The sequence below is a fragment of the Rhipicephalus microplus genome, chromosome 3 (genome assembly GCF_043290135.1).
Source record: "Rhipicephalus microplus isolate Deutch F79 chromosome 3, USDA_Rmic, whole genome shotgun sequence".
NCBI lineage: Eukaryota > Metazoa > Arthropoda > Arachnida > Ixodida > Ixodidae > Rhipicephalus > Rhipicephalus microplus.
The window spans coordinates 15,055,872-15,080,911 of NC_134702.1; the positions used below are offsets into that span (position 1 = coordinate 15,055,872).

The 25,040-nt window shown below is 45.2% G+C and overlaps 3 protein-coding genes across 5 annotated transcripts in view; 2 read left to right on the forward strand and 1 right to left on the reverse strand.

The window, feature by feature from the left end:
- Positions 1-11,520, forward strand: part of ari-1 (E3 ubiquitin-protein ligase ariadne-1) — a 39,220-nt gene extending 27,700 nt beyond the window's left edge. For all 3 annotated transcript variants that reach the window (XM_037432928.2, XM_037432924.2, XM_037432942.2), the window contains 2 exons: positions 9,163-9,275; positions 10,710-11,520. In XM_037432928.2, coding sequence (XP_037288825.1) covers positions 9,163-9,275; positions 10,710-10,791 — 195 coding nt within the window. In that variant the 3' untranslated portion in view covers positions 10,792-11,520. The remainder of the gene's footprint in view (positions 1-9,162; positions 9,276-10,709) is intronic.
- A 1,856-nt stretch (positions 11,521-13,376) lies between these two features.
- LOC119181717 (2-aminoethanethiol dioxygenase) lies at positions 13,377-14,497 on the reverse strand. Its single transcript, XM_037432963.2, has one exon. It carries the CDS (start codon positions 14,485-14,487, stop codon positions 13,810-13,812), a length of 678 nt encoding a protein of 225 aa, XP_037288860.1. The 5' UTR covers positions 14,488-14,497; the 3' UTR covers positions 13,377-13,809.
- Positions 14,498-15,132: 635 nt separating this feature from the next.
- The window catches only part of Dbp80 (putative ATP-dependent RNA helicase Dbp80), a 33,949-nt gene continuing 24,041 nt past the window's right edge, over positions 15,133-25,040 (forward strand). The window contains exons 1-5 of the mRNA XM_037432952.2: positions 15,133-15,424; positions 15,481-15,568; positions 15,644-16,093; positions 18,328-18,505; positions 19,826-20,226. Of these exons, the coding sequence (XP_037288849.1) occupies positions 15,362-15,424; positions 15,481-15,568; positions 15,644-16,093; positions 18,328-18,505; positions 19,826-20,226 (1,180 nt within the window). The 5' untranslated portion in view covers positions 15,133-15,361. The remainder of the gene's footprint in view (positions 15,425-15,480; positions 15,569-15,643; positions 16,094-18,327; positions 18,506-19,825; positions 20,227-25,040) is intronic.

Consider the following 25,040-nt stretch of genomic DNA (forward strand, 5'->3'; position numbering starts at 1 on the left):
ACGTGTCGTTGCGCCAAAAAATGACGTGTTTATTCATCCCAGCACTTGGTTTCGCTTACGAAATCGCCGAAAACGGCCCCCTTTTGCATTGCTCGGATCAGATCGCGGCCATCTTAGTCTCGTTTCAAAGAGCTTCTGTTGAGCTCGCTTTCCCGCCAGGAACAAACCTTCAATGCTCCAGCCAGTCTGCGCTACCAGGCAAAAACAAGCGACAAAACCGTGCGGTATATTTGGTCAATAACGGTCACGCGAGTGATCAGCGGCTTGTGATTGGAGCGCGGGGACTGACAACACTGGTGATCATGTGCGCGTGCCTGCAAACACGCGCGATGTCACCACCATTTCGGAAGTTTTGTGGTTTTGCGATCGAAATAGATGCCGAACGGTGCTCGAAAGTTCCGCACACTTCACAAAGTTGGCAAGCGACGGAAAAAATGTGCTGTGCAGCCTAAGGAGTCATCGTAGCCAGCGCAGGATACGTGGGCAGAGCCGAGTGGGACAGGAGACCGGCAGTAGCTGCGATGCAGCAACCCGACACACAGGCAGCCTTCGATCGCTACAACTTCTACCAGTGGCAACACGCGCTCAGAGTGCCATAAATCATCGCAACTGCCGACGAAGATATCTGCCGATCTCGGCAGAAGAGTGCAACGGATTCCACGACGAAGCGGCGTTGAAACACAAGCGATCGCGACGGCGACCACGGTGCTATCAGAATCAGCTGATTGCGGTGATACTTCAACAAGGCGCCAGGAAACAACGCCGCCGCTTGTGATTAAGACAGCAGAGAATGCTGCTGCAGCAGATCTCGCAGCCGGAGAAGGCGTGGCGGCGACTGCAACCGCTGCCTGCAGTACCGCTGCCTGCAGTACTAAGTATGGGTGATCAAGCTGTGAGGATAGACGCGACATTTTTGACATTGGCTGATCAAGAACTCATCGAGTGTCGCGCCCAGCAAGAAGCAGCGGAACTTTCCTCGGTTTCGGCGACCGATCGCAAAAATGAGTGTTCTCGAGAGTCAGCGCGGCACTGAAAGTTCGTCGGCCCTGACGTATACCATGGTTGACCTCGACATGGTGAACAGTTTACTAAACGAACATTCTGCTTGCAGAGTGTGCCGTGGTCAGTTGACCATCGAACGCTATGTGCGTGAGTACGGCGTAGCCGTTAAGCTGAAGCTTCACTGCAGCAACTGCAGAGAAGTTAGTTCGAAATGGAGCTCGCGACAAGTTGGGGGCAGCAGTAACTGCAACCCGTTTGAAATCAACGTTCGCACGGCGCTGGGAATGGTCAGTCAGCTCTGAATGACGTCTTTGCCGCTATCGGTGTATCACATCGGGGCCTTCACGTGAAAACCTACCAAGAGTACTTGAAAATGAAGCTTCAGCCAGCAGGAACAAGAGCTTGTGCCGAACATTTGACTAAGTGTGCCACAGTGGTAAAGTGCCTCTACAAGGACCTCAATTTCGGCAACCCCGAAAATATTGCCGTCTTTTTTGATGGAAGCTTGGCACACAAGTGGACACACCTCTCACATTGGAATAGCCACTGTGATAGAAGTTTTTTCAGGTTATGTGTTAGACTATGTTGTGCATTCTAATTTTTGCCTCGGCTGTGGATGTGGTCCGAAACCCGAGAGCCCGAAATACTCTGAATGGAAACATTCATGCCAGAAAAATACCTCATGCAAGGCTGGCCAAATGGAAGTAGAGGCAGCGATGATTTTATTTCAGCGCTCCCTTTGGTTCATGGCCTCAGGTACACCACCATGCTTTGTGATGGTGACAGCCGGTCGTACAGTGTTGTCAAAGAAGCTAAGTTGTACAGCTTCATAAATGTTGAAAAAGAAGACTGCTTGAACCATGTGCAGAAGCGCATAGGGACTGCGCTTTGGAACCTTGTGCAGAAGCACAAAGGGGACAGCAGCAAGCGCATCAGTGGCAAGGGCCGCCTCACGGGTGACCTCATCACAAAATTGAAGATTTATATTATGGCTGGGCTTTGAAATCCCATTCTGGGAATGTGGATGAGATGCACAAGGCTATGTGGGCTACGTATTATCATGTGACACCTACTGACGAGAAATCAAACCGCAGCTTCTGTCCACACGGCCCCGAGTCTTGGTGCAAACATAATGCAGCCATGGCGAGGAATGAGCCCATCCCAAAAAGCAAGTGCAATTCGCCAGAGGCTGTGAGCAATGCACTGTGTCCTGTTTATGAATGCTTGTCCAACAAGAAGCTCCTGCAGAGATGCACCAGAAGGAAGATGCAGAATGCGAATGAGTCCTTGCATTTGGTCATTAGGAGCCTCTCACCGAAGGACAAGAACGCGTCATTGTTTGCCGTTGAGACTGCCATTGCAGATGCTGTTATGCATTTCAACTTAGAGAATATTTTGCGTGAACTGCAGCTAGACCAAACATGCACAGGTAACCAGCGGGCGGCTGAGAAAGACTATCGCCGTGCCGTCGGCTCGGAGAGAAAACGTGCATCTTCAGCAGCGTTCCAGGCAGCCGCAAAGAAGAAGCACAAGCAAAAGATTTCTTCAGACTACTCCGCAGGGGCTTTCTGAGTGATTGTGAATACAAGTGCTGTGGCTTTCATGCATGAAATTTTCATTTTCACAACTTCAGTTTTTTTGCATTTTTCTCAAATAGAGATTTTTGCATGTTTTGAATTTCGGGATAAGCACTGTGTCGCTAATACTGATTCGATTTTCTTGATCTTTTTTTTTTTTGAATGCTAGGGGATTGCAGTGTGCAAGAAAACCTTGATAAAATGTTTAAGGACATTGTAAAGCTTTGAAATTTTTCAGAAATCACCAGTGAAAATTCAGAGCTAAGAGATGGCGACATAAAAACTTCATAACTTTGGGTAAAATTTAGATACTGGCATGCGATTGTGTATTTGCACTATTTGAATATTCAGCAATATACAGGTTCAATTATAGCTCTTTTGATGCAGTGCTTTCTATGTAAGTCACATCCCAAATTCGTAAGTATTCATAAATATTCCCCAAAATAAGAATAGTTGTAACTTTTTTTTGGATTGATATAAAGAAAATGTAATTACATACTTTCCATCAGTGTACAAAGCTGAATATTCCCTGAAAAAATAATGTTTCTAGGCCTAATACTATATTTCACTATCGGGTCCCATGGCCCCCCTTAAAAGGAACATGTTGCCCTCAAATCAATTCTTCATTTTATTAAGCTTGTTATGACAGCTTATACGATCCCAGTATAATCAATTTTAAAACAAAGTATCTTACTGGTTATCACTTGCATACTGAAACTACTGCTCAAGGTTGTTTCGACTTCCTTTGAACGAAATAATAAATGCCATTTGCATGGATCCCCTATTTAAATTCAAAAGAAATATATTGCTGGTTAGTCGGGTCATGATAAATATTCGCTTTTTTATATGTCATACATACCATTCGAATTCGATTCTAAATTATTTGATAAATATCACTAATTGCTTCAAATTTGCTTTGAACCAAAAATTCACTATTGGCACAAGCCTACAAAACAGCATTAGTCCCCACTTCTGCCACATCTGTTATCTCCAAGTTGGAGACAGCATATTCTTGAGTCAATAAATTTGTGACGGCAGTGGAGCCTGAAAGGCAGCTTTGCCGCAATAGAGTGTGACGAGTTGAAGCTACAGTGGCTAGAATAGAGAAGTGTGATGAACGTGCCGGCTAGCGCGTAACGCCTTGTGAGGAAACCGCCAGATGGCGCTGGCACACGTTTGCACGTCACCCAAGGCGGCGATGCGCTGCGCAGAGACGGCAATCAACCACGCGCGCGAGCAATGTGCATTATTTAAAATATATTTTTTTGTTCGTGCATGGCCTCAAATGGCGACCGAAAAAATACGTTAATTAGCTTCTGGAAAACAGGATGCCTACGCGGGTGCACGACTGATCGGAAATATCGTCAGGTCGACAGGATGCCGAAAGTGAGAGCGCGACGGAACTGAAACATTTTATCGATGTGAAGTGGTAGAAGAGTAGAACAATGAACTCAGTTGTGAGCCATTGCTTGCAACACTTTCCACAGCGAACCATCATTTCCTCAAGCACTAATCTGTAAATAAAGCCCGTAACGTCAAACTTAGAGACGAGAATGACGAGTGGTATTTGAATGAAAACCTTTTATTTTCTGCACACAGGTCATACAACACATCTCCGAGTGACTGACTGTCTGTTTACAACAATGCATTCTTAATAGTTCGTCGTGGGTCTATTTTTATCCCAAGAAAAAAGTTTTATATTTCACAAGCGCCCCACAGAACATTGGGCTGCCAGCCTAGGTGATGCACCTGAGCTTCAGGTACCTCTTTTCACGGAAAAATTCTAACTCCTTGTGGAGTACCTTTGTGTAAAAAGGCAAATGGGTGAGCAGAAAAAACTTGTTTACTGGATTAGTGAGGCTCCGATCATGTTGTGCGCAGCCCAGTGCGACATGTTTTTTTTTTTTAAAGCAGGAAACAAGCTCTTCCAAGCTCTCATTGTGAGGCTCGCTGTAGCTAAAGCACTTTGAAAAAGTGATTTCAAAGGCATCTACAAATGTGAAGAGCTTCTCCGAAAGGCCTACCCATAGACGTCCGCACGAGGGGAGCAAAGTGGCTGACCACCTGGGAGAGGGGCGCTAAATCTGTTCTATACATTCACTAGGCAGCGGGGCACTCTTTTAGTCATCTAGAAGAGGGGCGTAAAATCTGGCTCATACGCTGATTTAATAGTAAGGAGGCACCCTGAAATGAACCTTCGCAACATCCCCTCCCCCCCGAACGGCAAGCACGCCCATGGGTGTACTACTTTCAATGCGGGCAATTTCGCTAATCACAGTGTTCTCCAAGTGCCGGGAGATGTACCTCTTGCCGAAGTGCAGCTCGCACACAGCAGAGTTTTCTTGAAGCAGCTTGTCAGCGCGCGGGATCACTCTCCGCCACTGCGCTAACAGCGCTTCGTCCTTCGTAACGACGAACAACGCATGCTTCTTTTTAGCTGACTTGTAGCCTGTAGTGAACCCCGGGACGAAGCAATGACTTTGTTTTCGCGCCATGAGAGTGCATACAGAAGCATTGGTGTCAGAGTGCCACCGCAATTTAAAAAATGAGGACGAACGCGCCCGACGAAACTGTCGGAAACGTGCAAAGGACGTATAAACGATTGCGCGCACCTCCATGCGGCTCCTCCTCGGAGGCTTCTGTGAGCTTTGTAGGCGCCGCTTGCCGCTCATCACACTTTCCTATTGCAGCCACTGTAGTTGAAGCGTTTGAAAATCTGAAGCGGCCGCTTTCAATTAGATGTTTTTTAAAGTTTGACTACAGCTGAACCTGAAAGGCATCTTTGCCGCAATATGAAAGATGGTGAGGTGAAGCATATTGAAAATTTTAAGGGGTATCTTTTAATCTGTTGTTGACTGTATTTGTCTTTAAGAAGTTGGAATAGTGAAATTTCATTGTGAATTGAATTGAACAGCTAACACTAGCGAGATCAGGGTGTCTACCAACCTGGAAAACCTGGAAAACCTGGAAAAGTCAGGGAATTTGAACACGCCTGGAAAAGTCAGGGAAAAGTCAGGGAATTTCTGAAAAATCCGGCCAGGTCATGGAAACTGACTGTAGTCTTTCAGATCGTCACGAAAATATTCATTAGCATTAATCAAAGCTTTAAAAATCGCTCCTTAAACCACACAGAACAGCTAAGCAGAAGCATAGTTAAAAAAAAAGCAGTGCATAGCTGGCGCTTCTACTTTCCGAGTACAACGTTACTCACGCGCATAAAATTGTGCATGTTTGTCTTGGCCGCGATCTCGGCTCGGCTTGAGGGTTTTCTGGTTAGGCTGGAAGTGCCATCAGCAGAGGGCAAGGTGCACAGAATATGCGAGTCGTAATTATTTTTTTACTGAAATGTGTAGTTTACAGGTGCGTAAATTGGACTGGGATACAAAAACAGTAGTAGAGCAAATATGGTAATCCAGATCGGATCCAATCCAATCCAATCCACATATCAAGATGCCTGGGCTGCAGCCATATTGCCATTCTTCTTGTGATGCCGTGAGCATGCAGTGAGTTGCTATGCCTCTTGCGAAGAAGTGTTCGTTTAACCCTGATTGGGTGAACGCGGAAATATCCGAGCACGCCTCATGGATTAGAGCAGTGCCGAACGATACAAGTAAGGCTCACTGTGCAGCATGCAAGAAGACTTTCTCGCTTAGCAATATGGGCATCGCTGCTGTCTCCAGTCACGCTGTGAGCAAGAAACACCTAACTGCTGTGAGCATTGTGCAAAGTGCTTCCCAGACAAACATCCGCGCGTTTTTCGGTGCTGGACCCAACTTGCCGTGTTCCATGACTGCTGCGACTACGAGTGAATGTGTATCGACTGTGCCAAGCACGAGTGCTGAAAGCGTGCCTGCTAAACCGGTGGCCGTCGCGCCTGACGGGAAGGCATCCTTAAATGGGTTTCTGGTCAAAAAATGTGTCACGAAAGCAGAAGTTGTTTGGTGTCTGAACACTATAGCGACCCATGGATCGTTTCGTTCAGCAGCAGCGTCAGCGGCGCTTTTTCCCATCATGTTCCCCACGTGCGACGTCGCGAAGAAGTTGCAACTTGGCAAGGACAAAGTTGGCTATACAATTTGTTACGGTATAGCCCCGTACTTCCGAAACAGGCTGCTATCAAAGCTGCATAGTGTCCCACACGTGGTCGTGGCTTTTGACGAGTCCCTGAACAAAATTGCTCAGAAAGAGCAAATGGACGTTTTGATCAGGTTTTGGGACCCAGCTGACGACGTTGTCAAAACCCGCTACCTGACGTCCTGTTTTTTAGGACACACTCGCGCAGAAGATTTAGCTGCCGCTTTCAAAAAGCCACTGAGAACATTGAGCCGGCAAAAATACTTCAACTTTCGATGGATGGTCCAAACGTCAATTTGAAGTTGTTGAAGTCGTTGAAGCAAGAGTTTTCTGCGTCTGATGGAAATCAGAATATTGTGGACATTGGAAGCTGCGGACTGCACGTTGTGAGTGGTGCATTTAAAACAGGCCACAATGTGACAAAGTGGAACACAGTAGTGTTTCTTAGAAGCTTGTACAATTTGTTCAAAAACGTCCCTGCACGCCGAGCCGACTATGTCAATTTCACAGGGAGCATACTGTTTCCGCTAAAGTTTTGCTCAGTGCGCTGGCTGGAAAATGGCAAGGCTCTTGCTAGGGCACTGCAAGTCCTCCCAAATGTGGTCAAATATGTTGAGCATGTCAAGAAAGAAAAGAAACTTCCAGCGTGTGGCAGCTATGCTCATGTCGAGACGGCTGTGAAAGACGAGATGCTGCCAGTAAAGCTGGCCTTTATGCTTTCAGTTTCAGAAGAATTGGAGCCATTTTTGGCTGAGTTTCAGACAGAAAAGCCGATGCTACCTTTTCTTGCAACAGCACTGGACGGCCTGTTGCGGTCACTGCTGGGACGAATCGTGCTAAAGGAAAAGCTGGATGCTGCAGGCACATTTTCAAAACTGATAAAAATTGATCTGGAGAACCCAAACAACATCATTGGTATAGCTGCCTTTGACATAGGCCTTGCCGCCAAAAGTGAGTTGCGAAAGATCACTAAACCATCTCACACTGCGGTGGTAAGTGTCAAAAAAGAATGCATCTTATTTATTAAGGCCTGTTCAGCAAAGATAATCGAAAGATCACCTCTGAAATACAAGCTGACAAGGGGGGCCAGTTGCTTAAACCCAGCAGTTTGTGCCGCTTCTGTGGAAGCTGGCCAGAAGCAGCTAAATATTGCACTTGAAGTACTTATAGATCATGGGCGCCTTACAGGCCTACAAGGAGAGAGAGCAAGTAGATCATATGTACAAGTGTGCTCGAACAGCACTGCACAAGTGCGTTTGCGAAAATTTGATCGTGCAAGAGAGCGCTTGGAGAAGCTGTGGGTGGAACTCTGTGCAAGTTCTCATGAAGAGCTACTGCTGTTTGTGAAGATTGTGCTGTGCCTTTCTCATGGAAATTCTTCCGTGGAGCGGGGATTTTCAGTGAACAAGGAATGTCTTGTGGAAAATATGAAGGAGGAGTCACTTGTAGCACAGAGGTTAGTGTACGATGAGGTGTCTGCAGCAGGTGGTGTTGCAGAAGTTGACGTAACAGACAAGATGATAGACATGGTTCGAAGTTCCAACATCAAATGGAAGGAAGACCTGGAGAGGAAAAAGAAGGAACGGTTGGACGTATTGTATGCTGAAAGGAAAAAGAAGAGGACTGCGGCTCTTGTGAAAGAGCTTGAATCAAAGAAGCAAAAACTGATGGAAGACGCACAGCTTCAGGTCTCCATGCTGCAGCAAGAGATTGAATCCTTGAAACAGTGAAGGCATTGCCGATGCAAGTAAACAAGCTTTTCTGTTTGTCGAGGGACAATTATTGTGTCTTTGAATATTTTATTTATTGTAAAAAATGCTTTCAGACAAGGGAATGCAATAAAGCAGCATGGTTTCCATTTTATATGAGCGCCTCATAATTTCTTTTTGCCGCTCAGGAGTTTGTTTTCCAGTGCGCAGTTTCTTCCAAGCAGACGTACCGGTCATGGAATTTGCTTGAAATGGTCATGGAAAACCTGGAAAAGTCAGGGAATTTGGAAAAATGTAATTGGTAGACACCCTGGAGATATTCAAAATTTCAGATATATGCACACTCCTACAAGAAATTTTTTCTGGATGCTGTCCGATTCCTTCAAGCACGTTTGTGCGTGTTTGTGTACAGACACGTGCGTGCGAGGAATGGAAACATGTCTTGAGAGTTTGATCTTCCTGAAGCCCGCCTTCTGGCTGCACCACTGGTCACCAATATAATATAGCTGACATTAAACAATTTACATGGGTTATCCATGTAGCACGTAAGAAAGATAAATGGTGGTGAGCACAGTAGGATGGAATACAAGGTGCAGCAGAGAGTGGCACCAAGTTAGGCAGAACGACAAAGTTGACAGTTGTAAGATGGAAGTAGTTGGCACTAGGTAGGCTCCATTGGAAATCATGGAGAGGGATCTTCGCCATGCAGAGGACATGAATTTAGCTGATGATGATATGATTAGTAAAAAAGGACCGAAGACGCTTCTGCAAGCATTCTCACAAATGGTCTGTTTGTCCAGGACAATCAGCGAGACTTGGAGAGTGCCACCGAAAAATTGTCCGAGTACCTTGAGCGGGACATAACTCAGGCCAACCTGCTCGACATCAAGCAGAAAGTACAGGACAAGTACAGGTGTGTGCATTTTCCATTTCCCAACATTGGTGATTGTGACAAATATAGAGCATTTAGGTGGACAGGACCATTTCAGACTTTTTTTTTTTTCTCAAGTTCAATGAGCCATCTCTGACTTGTGCAGCCTTTTTTTTTTTGCTGATTTCAGATCAGTAACTACTTTTCCTGTAACATACTTTTCTTGAAATAACTATGTTTAAAGCCATGATAAAACAAAAAGTGCTGAATAAAGGGTTATAGTTAAGAATTGGCTCTACGGAAAAGTAAATAAAGATTGAAATATAGCAGGTGGTTTTTATGGGGTGCAATTATTAATCATTTTACAGTAGAATGAACTTTAACGTGCTTTCCAGTTGCAATTTTGACACCTGATTGAAAAAGCTTCTGCTAAAAATATTTCTCCTACATTTGAGTTATATTCATACCTGTTCACACTTCCATTGTAAAAATAATTATTGTTGTGCATGTCCTAGATGTCATGGTACTAGCTAACTGCTGTACTGGAGGTCATTTCAGGAACTCGCTGAAGGACAATGTGCTAGGTTAATAATAGCAATTACCAGTTTAGCAGCTGGAGGTGGGGTGACCACGCTACCCAGCATTACTGAAATAGGATGGAAGTGGTCACGTGTGCTGTGTAAAAGAAGTCTGCCAATGGTCACTGCTGAGCACTAGGTTGCAGGTTTGACTCCTGGCTACTTGTCGATGCAGGCAGAATGCCCTCATATACTCTGCACTAGGTGCTTCAGCACCTTGGGCAGCTTGTAAAGGATGCTAAAAATAATGATTCAATACCACAAGCACCACTCTCGCCATAATAAGACTCCTGGCAAGCCATAAAATGCAAAAAATAATACAGGCAGTGCCATCATTTTACAAATTGCTGCACCAATTTGTCTGTGTGGATTTCAATTGCTCCATTCCACTATTTTGTAGTGGGAAGAGCTAGTGAGGAAGAGAGATTCTTCAATACAATGCGAGCTTCTTAAATTTTTTTGCATCTTAAATTAAATCTTTGACATCTCTGCCTGGATCGGCGGAAGAACTCGTGATACTTACCTGCAGCTTCCACAGTTCAAAAGATGGTCTTTATGTATCGAGACCCATTTGGTTCTTCAGTGGGTGTCGCTAAATGATGCCACTTTTTCGACCAATGCAGGCAGCTTCTGAGGAAGGGGTCCTGAAACATCGGGACCTGTTTAAGCAGTGGCTGTTTCAGTAATGAGACATTGAGGTTTTCATTAGCTCTTTTGCTGGAACGAGCATTTGTACTCCCATTAAGTGTTGTCTTTTCCTATCAATGCAGCATACACGTGAATTTTAAGTGGCAGCTCTGTGAGTGATGAAGCCTCGTTAGCTGTTCTGTCTCGTATACGCTCACTGTGTGATGTGGATCGATAGTAAAAGTGTGAGATTGTTGCTGTTGTGATGCAGGTACTGCGAGAGCCGGCGGCGGGTCCTGCTGGATCATGTGCACGAGGGTTACGAGCGGGACTGGTGGGAGTACACAGAGTGATAACACTGCGTGCGGCAGCGCCAGACGCTGTTTCTTCTGTGCCGATGCCCATTAAACAAGAGACGGTGCTTGCGCTGCGCCGAGCTGCATTTCCGTGGCTGAGGCAGGACGCCACCTTAGGGCCAGGCCCTGGGCAGGGGCGGCCGTCAAGCAAACTGCTTGTGCCCACATGTGATGCAAGGGGGTTATAAAGGAGCAGTTTTCAGATAAAAAGTTGTGAGCACGAGGACTTCACTGAGTCTCGATGCCTCTAGGCCTTGTATGGCATCCCGTTTTTGTGGTTTCACTGGCGATGCTAGGTAGCGTCGCTTCTGCTTTTTCAGGGCTCGCATGCCGGAGGATGGGCACTTCTCGGAAACGACTGCTGGGCACTTTCTTTTGTCAGAGCCATTGTCTTTGCGAGAGAACTTTGGTCTCTCCTTTGACAAGTGTCGCTAGTGCTACGAACTCTACTCCTTGCGATGCAAGTCGCTCAGCATTCGGCTAGCCACTGTGAAGACATTTCTGGAATGTTCTCCATTGTGAATAAAAACTCATGCAGCTCGCAATGCAAGCTGCTGTCTGACCCAGTGCTCGCTACTTGTCCATGCGGAAAGCCTAACGTGTCAAATAATGACATCGGTTAGGATTAAAATGCCTGGTTTTACTTGGTACAGTGCTCATGTAGAATGGTTGAGCATATGCAGTTTTATTTATTGTAATAAACTTCAATGCGACTTTTACAGATCAGTTATGTATCCTGTTTTTTTTTTGTCTGTGTGTGTGTGAAATCGGCTTGCGTTGGCACCAAAAAGTTTGCACGGCTTGTGCAATTGATGAAAGTTGTCAAGCTGCATTTTTCTCAAGATGTACATCCAACAGCTAAATTGAAGATGGCAAATTAAAATTTTCTTTACTAACTTTAGAAATAAGTGCACTACTATGTAAATGTTTGCCAGAGTTATGGCACAATTTCTATTGGGTAGTGCGAATAAAAACATTTTTATACCACTCATGTCTCTATAAAGCTCTTGCATATGTATAAAGGTAAAGGCATGTCTTGCAATACCAAACAGGGCGGTGGGTAACTGAAAAGCTCGAATTTTTCGACACTATTAACACCTATGACGTCAAAAATATTGACTTGAATTGCAATGCTCATATGGTGTGCACTGTCAAGACTGTTCCCATGGAGGTCCATTGGACCTTTTGTTGTATTGCCTTTTATTGTCACAATAGCTTGTAAACTGTGCCTTCGTGTAAGCAGTTGAAGAAAACAATGGCAAGTGTAGAGATAATCTCTTTTTTTTCTTTCTTTTTAGCCTGGGGGTATAAGTTTGCGAACTGAGAGTAGCTGTGCTGTTTTATCTGAGAAGCTAGTCGTCACTCGTTTCCAAGTCTTGGCAAATCTTTCTCCTTGAGTACGAGTCCTACTTCAAAGGCAGCCACCACCAGTGATTTGTCTTTGTTTTTTGTGAACAAGCATAGTAGTTTCTGGCTGCTTATTAATAATACAAACTTGATTACTGGCAAAGATACCAGGCCCCTTGGCTGTGTAGTGCAATCTGATAAACTCTGGCGTCCAATTATAGTCTGCTACAAAAGTGATTCAGCAGCACCATTGGGATGATCTAGAGCAAGGAGCTGTTTCTTCTTTTTATTACAGAACTCTGACCTTCAATTTAGTGGAGAAGAGAGTGCAAATAGAATCTTTGCCCTACTATAATTAGTAAAGATTTTAAAAAGAGTCTAGTGACACAGCCACTAAAATGTCTGAGTGATATGTTCCTGAAGGAAAAAATGGTAATAAATTGTGAAAATTAGGGTAGACTGCATAAACGTTTTTGTCTAATGGCAAGGCTTAGAAATATTGGCACGCAAGTTTTAGTTTACACTTCGTGTAGACATTACAACAGATCCACTGATGTTCAAATGGTTACCCAACTGGAGTAACAGTTGGTACATTGTTTATTACTTTGTGCAAGCATGAATGGCACCAAATGTGCTATACAAGCATAAAACTGTCTTTGTGACCTAGTGTCTCTTTTGCAGTCTACTTGTGTTTGCATTCCAGCCATGTAGACAACCTTGCATCATAATTGAAACCACCAGATTTCAAACCAATTCGTTTATTTTTTCAAATGCTGTCAAGCAGTTTACTAGGAATCTTGGCTGACAAAATAATGCCAATAAATGTGCTCTGTCCCAGCATCGGATGCAAGTACTTCAGGCACACTTTTCCTATAGTTTGCAAACCAAGAAATAATGTTACCCTACACATAGAGAAAAAAAATAAAGACAATAAGGTTCTGACATCATTCACCATTAGTTCTTTTAAACCCTATTTTTTCCAGGTTAGTACTACAGAGGCTAGAACGCTTTTCTATTAGTACCATTTAATTCAATTTTCATTTGGTAATGTACAGCCAAATAGGTAGCCACTGCCAGCAAATGGTGCGCCACACTTGGCAGGCAGCTCTGAAACCTGAAAAGGGAACACGTGTGATGAAGAGCTAACGGTTGCAATGTATTTCAGTAGGGTTTTGCAAATGAAGCGGGCAATCAGTGAGCCAAGTAGTAGTATCAAGAAAACATGGTGACCAGAGTTGATGGCTAAGTCGTCTTGTTTCGAAATAACAATACTACGGTTTTTAGAACGAGAAAGGATCACGGAAGTAGAACACTTTCGCTAAACAGCTAAAAATATTCTATGCGTTCTGTAAATGATACCCCAGATGCGGCACCAAGCAAGCGCAGCTGTGTCGAGTAAAAAAAAAAAAAAAAAAAAACCACCACGCAGTGCTAACGGCTACTAAATAACAGGAGCGAAAAATAAGTAGGTGATCAATATGCCGTACTCGTGTCGAGCACGGGGAGGATGAGCACTCGAGGGTAGCGGCACGCCGAAAGGCTCTGGCTTCGACCACCGGCGTTGTCCACAGAGAGAGTCGAGGTGTTCGTACGAGCAACGCAATCGAGAGACGCACGATCCGCGTCGAAACGATGTGCAGTCTTTCCGATCGCGGGAAGGGTCCCTATTTATTGAGCAGTCGAAGGCTCGATCGGAGGTCCAGTATAGAGCGACGACGCGCACCAGAAATCGCGCGGCGGCGACACGCCGTGCAGGCACACGTTGTCCTCTCCGGCAGGCGACGAAGAGACGGTGTAGTAGTGACAGTCACGCTTGACGCCGTCGTACGGTGGGGCCAAGATGTCGAGGAAGGCGAGCGGCCCGTCCAGCGCCAGAATCTCGTGGAAATTGCGTTCGGTCGGCGTCAGGCAGCAGGGCGCGCTGTCCGGGCTCACAGTGAGATCCGGGTGGCGCTGCGCTTCGACCAGCTGTTCGCCACCGACGACTGGTATGAGCGCGCTGTAGCTGCGTATAGTTCCGGAACCGTGCAGCACCTTGAGAACACCGAACATGCCGGGGTGATCGTGAAGCGGTATGCGCTCCCCGCGGCGTATGATAAAGATACTCATGCTAAATTTCGAGTTGTCATAGAGGGAGATATACGCGATGGGCGCTTCGTTGCCACCATTGGTGGTCTTGGATAGCGCCTGAAGCAGGTTTAAGTCCAAGTTAACGTCCTTGTAAGTGACTTGACCGATTATCCTATGCAGTCGAGCGAGACAATCACGGAACAATTCATCCGCGAAAACGCCACGGCCAAAAGTTAACTGCGCTTGGCGAGCAACTACCTGGATGAGCGCAGCCATGTTGACGCCATGACCTACTACACTCCTGACCTGCCCAGAGAGCACCTCTTCCAGCGCCCACGTTCTAGTTCATACCTTCTGCCGCTAGGGCCGTCACCTACGAGCGGCGTGGCGCTAGGCAGCACCTGTTCGCTGACGTCACCTTCACTCTTTGTAGTCAAATTTTAACCAACAAAGCACTCGTAGTGCGAATTTATGATCCACAATTTAGAAATATCCAGAAATAATAATACTAAAAGACATTCAGAATTTTTTTTGCAATAAAATGCACGCGACAACGCATAGGCTGTCCAAAATCATGTAAATCCACGGGTTTCCACGTTTGTCAACCAGTGTGCTATAAATTCTTAAGCGCACTGAACAGCTTACTTGACCAGCAATGTATGGGAAGAAATAGTCACATATATGCCGACAGTTCACCACAGAAAGCAGGCATTCTTATACCAGCGCCTACAAAACAACCGTAAAGAAGCAGACGAACAGGTTATAGGTAGCGCCACCTACGGCGAGCGATTGAACGAGAGCGGGGACACGCGCTCCCATAGGAACCCCGCTATCTGAACAGGTCAGGAGTGTAGTAGGTCATGGTTGACGCCGCCAGCAATGCCGCCTACTCGCTCACCAACTCGCAACTCATTACAGTTAAAATAAAACAACAAACAAAGTAATGTAAGTTCTAGCATTTTTGAGAGAGGTATAATATTAGTAAATAACAAATTAAAAATCTGGGCATGCTCTTCTTAAAAAAAAAAAAACACCTATCATCATCATTTTTTTATCACTGTTCAATGCGGCCTCGGTAGCGTCAAGAAAAACGTGTAAGAACCAATTTCGCTGTGTTCGGACACCTTTGGTCGCCTGACTTAAAAGAAACATGTCGAGTTGGGCGCAAGACGCTGACGAGCAAGAGAAGTTAGTCTCGAGTCTCTCAAAAGAGGTAAGCAGAACGCTTTAAGTAGTGGTAGTGGTCGCTGACAAACTGTCTTTCTTCAGGTGTCTGCAGTTAGCATTGACGGGTCCGGCGACGCCAGTCCGAGCAATGATGGCGAAAAGAACAGCGTCACCGGCAACGATGAGCCCGGTAAGTGCAGTGAAGAGCGGCTTTATGAGAGCGAGACGACTGCGTGCTTTACCCACTGCTTCGTTCTCGTTTCAGCGCTTACCGAGGCGGAGGCGTCACTTATGCGGAAAATACTTCGTTCGCGTATCGTTAGCTCGACGCACGAAGTAGAAGTCGATCGCAGAGACCCAAACTCGCCGCTCTTCTCCATCAAGACTTTCGAAGAGCTGAAACTGCGTCCCGAACTGCTGAAAGGCGTGTACGCCAGCGGATTCGACCTGCCATCCAAGATCCAGGAGACGGCGCTGCCGACGTTGTTGGCCGACCCTCCGCAGAACATGATCGCCCAGTCGCAGAGCGGTACGGGAAAGACAGCGGCCTTCATTTTGGCCAGCTTGAGTCGAGTGGACGAATCGCAGCGGTACCCGCAGGTGCTGATCCTGTCTCCCACCTACGAACTGGCCATACAGACTGGACAGGTGGCCAAGAAGATGGCTCAGTTCTGCAAGGGCATCACCTTCTGCTACGCAGTCCGCGGAGTCACCTGTGAGCTTCTTCACAGTCGGATTTTGCATGCTCAACTTGTGGCGCGGCATGTGGACATGGGTAACACCTAACTGCTTGCTAAGGTACTCGGCTGCTGACCCGCAGGTCGCGGAATCGAATCCCGGCTGCAGCGGCTGCATTTTCTATGGAGGCGAAAATGCTGTAGACCCGTGTGGCCAGATTTGGCTACGCGTTAAAGAATTCCATGTGGTCGAAATTTCTGGAGCCCTCCACTACAGCATATCTCACAATCATATGGTGGTTTTAAGACGTTCAACGCCACATATCAGTCAATCAATCAATGCTTGCTGTTTATATGTTTCGGTGAATGTATTCAAAGATACTGTCAGCTTGTATCAAACTTGAGACAATGAACAGTGGAAGTTGAACAGTTAATGACAGTTACTGCAAAACAACGCGAACAGATCATTCACTGTCTGATAACTATAAATATGGTGATTTTTTTACTGCCCTAAAGTTTTACTGATGCAAAAATTTTCAGTCGTTTCTTGTGTCAATTCAGAGAACTTAGAAAATATGAGCGTGCACTGAAAAATTTACAATGTGCCTTTAAAAGGTAGTTCTACTTTCTGCGGCACCCTGAACACTCTCGTTACGTGCTCGCGCAAGATACCATGATGTTTTCACTCCACTTTATTGCTCCTTTGGCGACGTTCAAGTGACAGTTTTGTATGTTTTGGTACTCGACGTCACCACAACTAGCCACACTAGTGAGCAAACTCGCTAGCATTGATACTGCAGCCTGATGTCAACCTAGTGTCGATCTTAGTTGGTGCACCACAAGAAAATTGGCTCTAGTGTCAAAACAATGTATCTTATCAGTATTCGAAAACATTGCTAATTTACACATGGACCAGGTAAGAACACGTGAAGGTGGGCGCCATATTCCTTCTCCCTCTATGTGTAAATTTGGGCTGTTTCTTTAGATGTCTTCAGAATACATCTTTTTGCAAAGTTTGCCCAAGGAATGTTGATCTCGCTATCAAACACTTTGCAGTTATAACTGAGCTTAACAATTGCTCTGAGCAATCTCCATATAAAGGAGATTTGTATTCTGGAAAAAACTCTGCTTCAAAGAAAGCTTTTGCAAAGAGTGGTGCAAATAGTGAGTTTTGCAAAAAAAGTTTTTGCAAAGAGTGAGCTTTATTCAAAGAGTGATGCAAAATTTATTAGAAAACTCATTGTTAAAAAAGCATTAAAAAATGGTTTGCCTGTATTCCTTTGTTTAGGTGATATGCCATTCATGTGCAACTAACATAATGTGCTCTAAGCTAGTGGCTCAAGCTCCAGCAGTTCTGGCATTGTCCAGCTTCAATCTTTTTGCTCTTCTGTCATACCATCTCAGCGGCCGTGACCAAATTTTTCATTCAAGGCAGTAATTGGACATGTAGGTGGAAGAAATGTGGCTGAAATTCAGTTGAATTCTTGAGCAAAAGCATTCCACGAATTGCGGCAGAAAACACAAATGTGTGTTTAGCCATTGAGGCTTATGCATCTGTTGCAAAACAGCTATTTAATTAATGGATTGCATGGGTAAAAGTTCAACCATCACCTTTTTATTTTTACATTTGGGAAATGATTGGTCACATTTATGAAGGGACCATTATGTGGTTTCTAATCCCAATTTGAGGTGGTCACAAGAGAGCCAAATTTGGAGACTGTACAACTGAAATTGGTAAACAAGGCTTGTGGTTTTTTTTTTTTCATTGTTGAAATTTTAGTGCTTTAATGCAAATTTTATTTTAATATTAGTTTTATATCATGCTTTGAAGACATATTTTCAGCTTGTAAAGATGTCTTTCACTATGCCAGCATGCAAAAATTCAAATTTCGGTGGTGATGGAAACTGTTTCTCATGAAAGGTTTAATTAAAAGAATTTTTCGTGTAGCCTTTTTTCTAATGAACGTAACTTACAAGTGGACCATCTCCTGATATAGGATGCTGTTCTAGTGGGCAAACATGAATGCGAATTTTCCTGCGTTCTTTTCAATAACAAGCTGGTCTTTTTAGTGCGAAGAAATAGTTAAAGCATTTTTAGCATTCCAGGGAAGCACTAGTACTCTGACCACTAGTGTGTTTGACTTGTCTGTTGATCCTTAGTTTATATTTAGACTATAGTTATTGAGCTTGTCGCATAACGGATGGTTCAACCTTGTGCAACTAGACATGCCTTGTCCAGTATTTACAATGGTTGTGAAACGGTGCGTTTCAGTCTCACACGGGGACAAGATTGAAGACCAAGTAATCCTCGGCACACCAGGGAAGATCATTGACTGGGCTTTCAAGTTCAAGTTTTTCGATCTTTCCCGCATCAAAGTCTTTGTCCTCGATGAAGCGGACATCATGATTGCCCAACAGGGACATCACGACCAGTCCATACGCATTCACAAGTGAGTACTGTTTGAGCGAATGCAGTGGCTCATTATGGTTCTTGTTTTTAGAAGTCATGGTACAGCTTAGCTGACGTGGCGTGGAGTGTATGATTGCAACACATGATCTTTTGTAAAGATGACTGTCACATAGGATATCCTTGTTTCATGAAACCGTAAGGAAATACTTATGTATAGTGTGGGTATTATTTGACTAACATGCAATGCTGCGGTTTTTCTTCAAAAGGAGATGCTACTCGAAAAAGAAGTTTTGTTAATCTGTTGCCTAGGGCAATGAAATTGTCTGCTGTATATATAAGCTTTTATGCTGATTTCAAATATATAGTTAGTTTTATAGTAATGTAGTTTTTGTTTTGTGCCATGACAATGTGTAATACCCGTGCCACATGGGCATAGAAAATGACATACAATAGCGAAGGCATTCAGTTCCCGAATGACGTTTCCTTTGGCTGTGCTGCTACACATCTAAAGCGAATGACATTTGACTTGATGTCGATCGCAGCGCCTTTCTCGTGAGCATTGGGTGAGTAGCAATAAAAAAATAAACAAACGTTTACAAGCTTCACACACATCAGATAATAAATAAATGTATAAATATGCATATTACAATGCCATCAGACTTCGTTCGTTACTTTGTTTCTTGAGGTTGCAACCGACCGTGTAGGAACTTAAGCCAAAGCTAGTCAGATCTGCAGCGTAAAAACAAAATGGCGCCTGTCGCATTTATTTTACAGCGTCTACCAGCTGAAGATAAGTTTTTAAGCACTTGTTTAAGTGATTAGTATAAATAAAATACGCGAAAAGTTTTCTTCCAGTCGAATCAAATGTCGTTTTATACAATTACTTCATTAGCTGTGCCGCCGAGAGTACGCATTTTTCAGTCGAATGAGTTCTGGCAATGGCATTTGGTGACGAATGGCATTTGGGCGAAAGCCATTTCGTTCATCCGGGTAGCACTGCGCGAATGACATTTTATCCCAATTTAGGTATCAGAAGTATCAAAAACGTGATCTCTAGACAAGCAGTTCCCAAAAATGCATTTTGAAAATAAAAAAGATGTAGTTTAAAGGTACAAGTCTGAGCTCACCTTTGTGGTAAACATATATTTATTTAAATGATTTCTCCCATCATGAGAGCTTGACAATCATTGCTATTTTGAGCATTTGGCATTAGTGGACTCCTCACCTGAAAAGCAATGGCAAGCAGCCAGGTGACGAAATCCAGGCCATTCTAGACATGCGGGCCACTGTCAAATCACTCACATCAACGTCCACTTGGAAGTTTAGTGGTCACAAGGAAATGTGTCCTGTGTATTTGCAGGCGACTTTCTTCAAACTGCCAGATGATGCTGTTTTCAGCCACTTATGACAAAGACGTCATGGAGTTTGCCGAGATGATCATCTCCAACCCTGTGATTATTCGGTTGCGAAAGGAGGAGGAAAGCCTTGACTACATCAGGCAGTACTACGTGATTTGTGTCAACAAAGAAGAGAAGTTCTCGGCCATTTCCAATATCTATGGCGTGCTGTCCGTCGGACAGAGCATCATCTTCTGCCACACACGACAAGCAGCTGTTTGGCTGGCTGGAGAAATGACCAAGGAGGGTCACACTGTGTCCCTGCTCTCGGGCGAACTCACTATTGAGCAGCGTGTTGATGTGCTTACGCGCTTCAGAAGGGGTGTCGAGCGTGTCCTCATCACCACAAATGTCTGTGCTAGAGGTAAGGCTTCCCCGTCGTTTCTCCTTCCATGCATCCTTATTGTCTGCACTGGCTGCCTCATTACTTCCGCTACCTATGTCAATAGCAGAAGGCGTGGGCACAACGAGGAATTCAATATTTGGTGTGTGGAGGGAAGCTGATGTTTGTGTAGATGTTTTGTATGTGTACTTGTACAGTAGACTCGATTATTCACACTTTCAGTTAATTCGAGCAAATCCTAAATTATTGGCTGATCGACTGTGTTTTTAATGTATCAGAAAGTTTGAGGAAACATCATTTGTGGCCGCTCATTGAGGCACAAGTGGCAAGAGGGGTGCAGAGGGGGAAAACCAGTTGCGTCGCTGTAACTGAAGGCGTGGTTCAGATTGACAGCTTTGGGAAAGCAACTGTGTCCTAGTGGTTGAAGTCAAAAGGCCACGGTGGCTAAGTACCGCGTGGAGGTGAACAGAAAGAGGCCACTGTTTCTCCTGCTCAATTCAAACTGCCTCACTGCACAAATTCGGTCATTTCGAACTTTCGATGTGTCCATTCTGAGAAATGTCTACTGTCTTTGTTGCACCTAGCTGAACATGCAAGTTTTTATGCCGCTGACAGTCGCAGATAAAGCTGATTGCCCGCCTGTAAAATTGCCAGACTATCCAAACCGTAAGCACCTACAATCCCATGTGGATCAAAGAAATGGGGAAAAGCGTCTGGCCTTTTGTCTATCGCATGCTCCTTGAAGCCACATTCACTGCACTGGCACGGCCGCTGGATGAAGAAGCGCATGGTACGGCCTGCCGCGTCGGCCGGCTTTCTATGGGAGAGCGCGTGTCAGCCGTAACGTCATTTGCAGCCGCTGCAGTGCGACGGGGCGGGGGACTGGAGGAACAGGAAAACGAGTGGTGCCGGCTCCCTCGGGGCAGCAGCCGCAGCGAATTGGCTGGTGTTTGTCACAACAGTGACCCACTGAATTGTTCTAATCAGTGTTTTTTTTTCCTTATTGATCGGAGCGATGACATATCGCGCAATTAGTAGACTACAAGGCACTATCTAATTAAAAAGTCAATTGATTTTTCCTGTGCGTGCCGAACTCCTGACTTTTTTTTTGGAACCAGCCTCTTGCTTTGAGGCTGAAAGAAAAATCCAGAATGCATGCAGCTAAATGATATGGCACTAAATGCACGACAAAGTCGTTGTTATATTTATGAAGATGTCTTAAACTAAGGTATTTTGATTTTTGTGATGTTTATTGAGCACTTCCTTGTTTTCTCAGCCGGAATGCTTGACAATTTTTTGAATACATGACAATAGACTTCTTTATAGGCTGAAAGTGTATGAAAGAAATATAATTTGAATATTTTTCATGTTATACGGCACTGCTGAAAAGTAATTGGCCATCAAACGCTGGATAAAAGTGGTTTATACAAACATGGTCATGCGCTCCTCGTAACTTTATTGAAGAGGCTGCGAAAGTATTAGAAGTGGCATTAAAATTTCTTGATAGTTCTTACTTACTAGGCAGGGCGATATATATATATATATATATATATATATATATATATATATATATATATACACACACACACTGGCATGGAGCGGCTCGTATTTAGAGCAGTGACACTGACAATAATAGGCCTCAACTCTTGAAACAAAATCATGAGACTGCAGAGATAAACTCAAGCTATATTTATTTATACACGACATACACTTCCCCAGTTCTACACGGCAAGTTATCTTTTCACCCACTTTTCTTTTTTCACATCTGCCTTACAATTCAATCTAATAACCTCCCCTATACTTTCCTTCGCATTATTGTTTGTTAGATTTCATTAATATTGTGTCAAAACACGGAAGAACAAGCCCTTAAGTACGCGCTTCTTTTACTTATATATATATATATATATATATATATATATATATTGTAAGATGGCATCCAGTACCCTCAAGACTCTTCTTTATTGTCTCGAGTATGTGCCCCACAACCTAAGCTTGACTAGTGATGATGAGTATGTACAGATGAAAAGATGGGACGCATAAACAATGCTCACACTTATTTTCCCCGCGCACTTGAGCGGCCGGCCCGCTCAAGGGGGGAAACGTACGGCGAACAAAAGGGAAGACTTAGGGGGAAATGTACGGCGAACAAAGGGTTTAAGACTTGAAACGTGGACTATTTCAGAGGCACGGTAACGACGGTCCGAGGAACCCTCGACGGGAGTGACATTGTAATTGACAGGAGATGTCCGTTCAGAAATAACGTAAGGTCCGAGAAAGCGTGACTGAAACTTTTCACACAATCCTGGAGTGCGAACAGGCATCCAAAGTAATACTTCATCTCCAGGACGGAAAGTGACGTCTCGACGAAAGCTGTCACAGCGTTGCTTGCGGTCTTGTTGACTGGCCTCCGTGTTGAGTTGAGCACGTTGCCGTGCCTAAGCGAGCCTGGAGACGAAATGTTCTGGCGTAGTCGTGGACGTTTTTGTCGTTACATGGAAAAAAGAGGCGTCAATGGTGAATGTCGGCGCACGACCATAGACGAGGAAGAAAGGTGAATACCCGGTGGTTCGTTGAACAGCGGTGTTGTGTGCAAATGTTACGAACGGCAAGATTTTGTCCCAGTTATCGTGGTTCGGTCCGATGTACATGGGTATCATGTCGATTAGAGTCCAGTGGAATCGCTCTGTCAGGCCATTTGTCTGCGGGTGGTAAGCGGATGTGGTCTTATGAACTGTGCCACAAGTTTTTAGAATTTCGTCCAGAATTGTCGATATGAAGGCCTTTCCGGTCACTCAACAACGTGCGAGGTGCACCATGACGCAACACAATGGCTTCTAAAAAGAAGGCGGCAACGTCTGAGGCGGAGCTAGTGCGTAGAGGAGCGGTCTCCGCGTATCGTGTAAGGTGGTCGACAGCTGTGACGATCCAGCGGTGGCCCGCTGGCGTTATGGGAAGTGGCCCGACGAGGTCTATTCCGACAACGACAAAAGGTGTACCGGGACATGGAATGGGTTGTAATAGGCCAGCAGGAGCTGAAATTGATCGTTTCTGGTGTTGACAAAGTGTGCAAGAAGCGACATAATTAGCCCCAAATGTAGAAAGACCAGGCCAGAAGAAACGGCTCCTAACGCGGTTGTAGGTCTTTTGGAATCCTAAGTGTCCAGCTGATGGGTCGTCGTGCAATGCTTCGGGAACTTGTTTTCGCAGCGAACGGGGAAGTACTGGCACCCACCAATGCCCATCCGCATTGTAAGTATAGCACTGCAGGACATTGTTCTCTAGCTTGAACTGCCGTAGCTGACGACGTAGTCTGGCATTAGGTGGAGGAGACGAGCCATTCAAGTATCCGATGATGCGGTTACAGTAGGGGTCATCACGTTGGCACGCGGCAAACTGGGCGCTGCTGTTTAAAGATAGTGACCCAGCAACTGCCAGGGGTGGTAACGTGGGTGAATAGGAAGCCGCTTGATCACCTGAGGGGCATTGAGGATTCGTGGTTGGAGATGAAAGTGGCAGAGGGCAGCGAGAGAGAGCGTCGGCATCCTGATGCTGTTTGCCACACTTGTACGCAGCGTCAAAAGTGTACTCTTGCAACCGCAGTATCCAGCGACCGAGGCGCCCAAATTCTTCAGCGAGGACAACCAGCATATAGGGCATGGTGGTCGGTGATCACAGTGAAGTGGCGTCCATACAGATAAGGTCGAAATTTCTGGATGGCCCAAACGACAGCGAGACATTCCTGCTCTGTTATCGAGTAGTTCTGCTCCGCAGGTGTTAGTGCGCGGCTGGCATATGCAACTACTCGCTCACGTGATGTTTCATCGCGCTGGAGGAGGACAGCACCGATTCCGTGGCCACTGGCATCTGTGTGCAGGAAAGTGGGTGCACTCTCATTGAAGTGACGGAGGACGGGGTCTGATGTCAGAGCACGCTTAAGGGCTTGGAAAGCACACTCGCACTCGTCAGTCCACGTGAAAGCCGTTCCTGACGTCAGAAGCTTGTGTAACGGCCCCGCAATAGCAGCAAAGTGACGGATGAAGCGGCGGAAGTAAGACGCCAGGCCCACGAAACTTCGCAATTGTTTTTAATTGCCAGGACGTGGAAAACTAATTACGGCAGCAACCTTGTCAGGGTCGGGTCGAACGCCATCTTTGCTGACAGGGTGACCCAATACTTTGATGCTTGAGCTGGCGAAGTGGCACTTTTTTGTATTGAGCTGTAGACCAGCGTTCGAAATGCACGTTAGAACTTCGTCCAAATGCTTAAGGTGCTGGGGAAAAGTAGAAGAATAAATTACGATGTCGTCTAAGTAACATAAACAGGTTTTCTATTTGAGACCACGTAAGACGCTATCTATCATGCGCTCGAATGTTGCTGGAGCGTTGCATAAGCCAAAAGGCATGACGTTAAATTCGTAAAGCCCGTCAGGCGTCGCAAACGCTGTTTTCTCCTTGCTTCGCGCATAGGTATTTGCAGTACCCGGATCGGAGGTCGAGGCTGGAGAAATATTCTGCGCCTTGTAGGGAGTCCAGGGCATCATCTATGCGTGGCAACGGATATACGTCTTTTTTCGTGATCTTATTGAGCGCTCTGTAATCAACACAAAAGCGGACAGAGCCATCCTTTTTTCGGACCAACACCACAGGAGACGACCAAGAGCTGCATGAAGGTCGAATAATATCCCGTTTGAGCATGTCTGTGACGTTTTGCTCAATGATTTGCCGTTCCCCCGAAGACAGGCGGTATGGGCGGCGGCGTACAAGGAGCTGCCTTCGGTTTCGATGCTGTGCTCTTGGAGAAGGTCTAAGAGGTCTCTCTTTTGCTCGGCAGTGAGG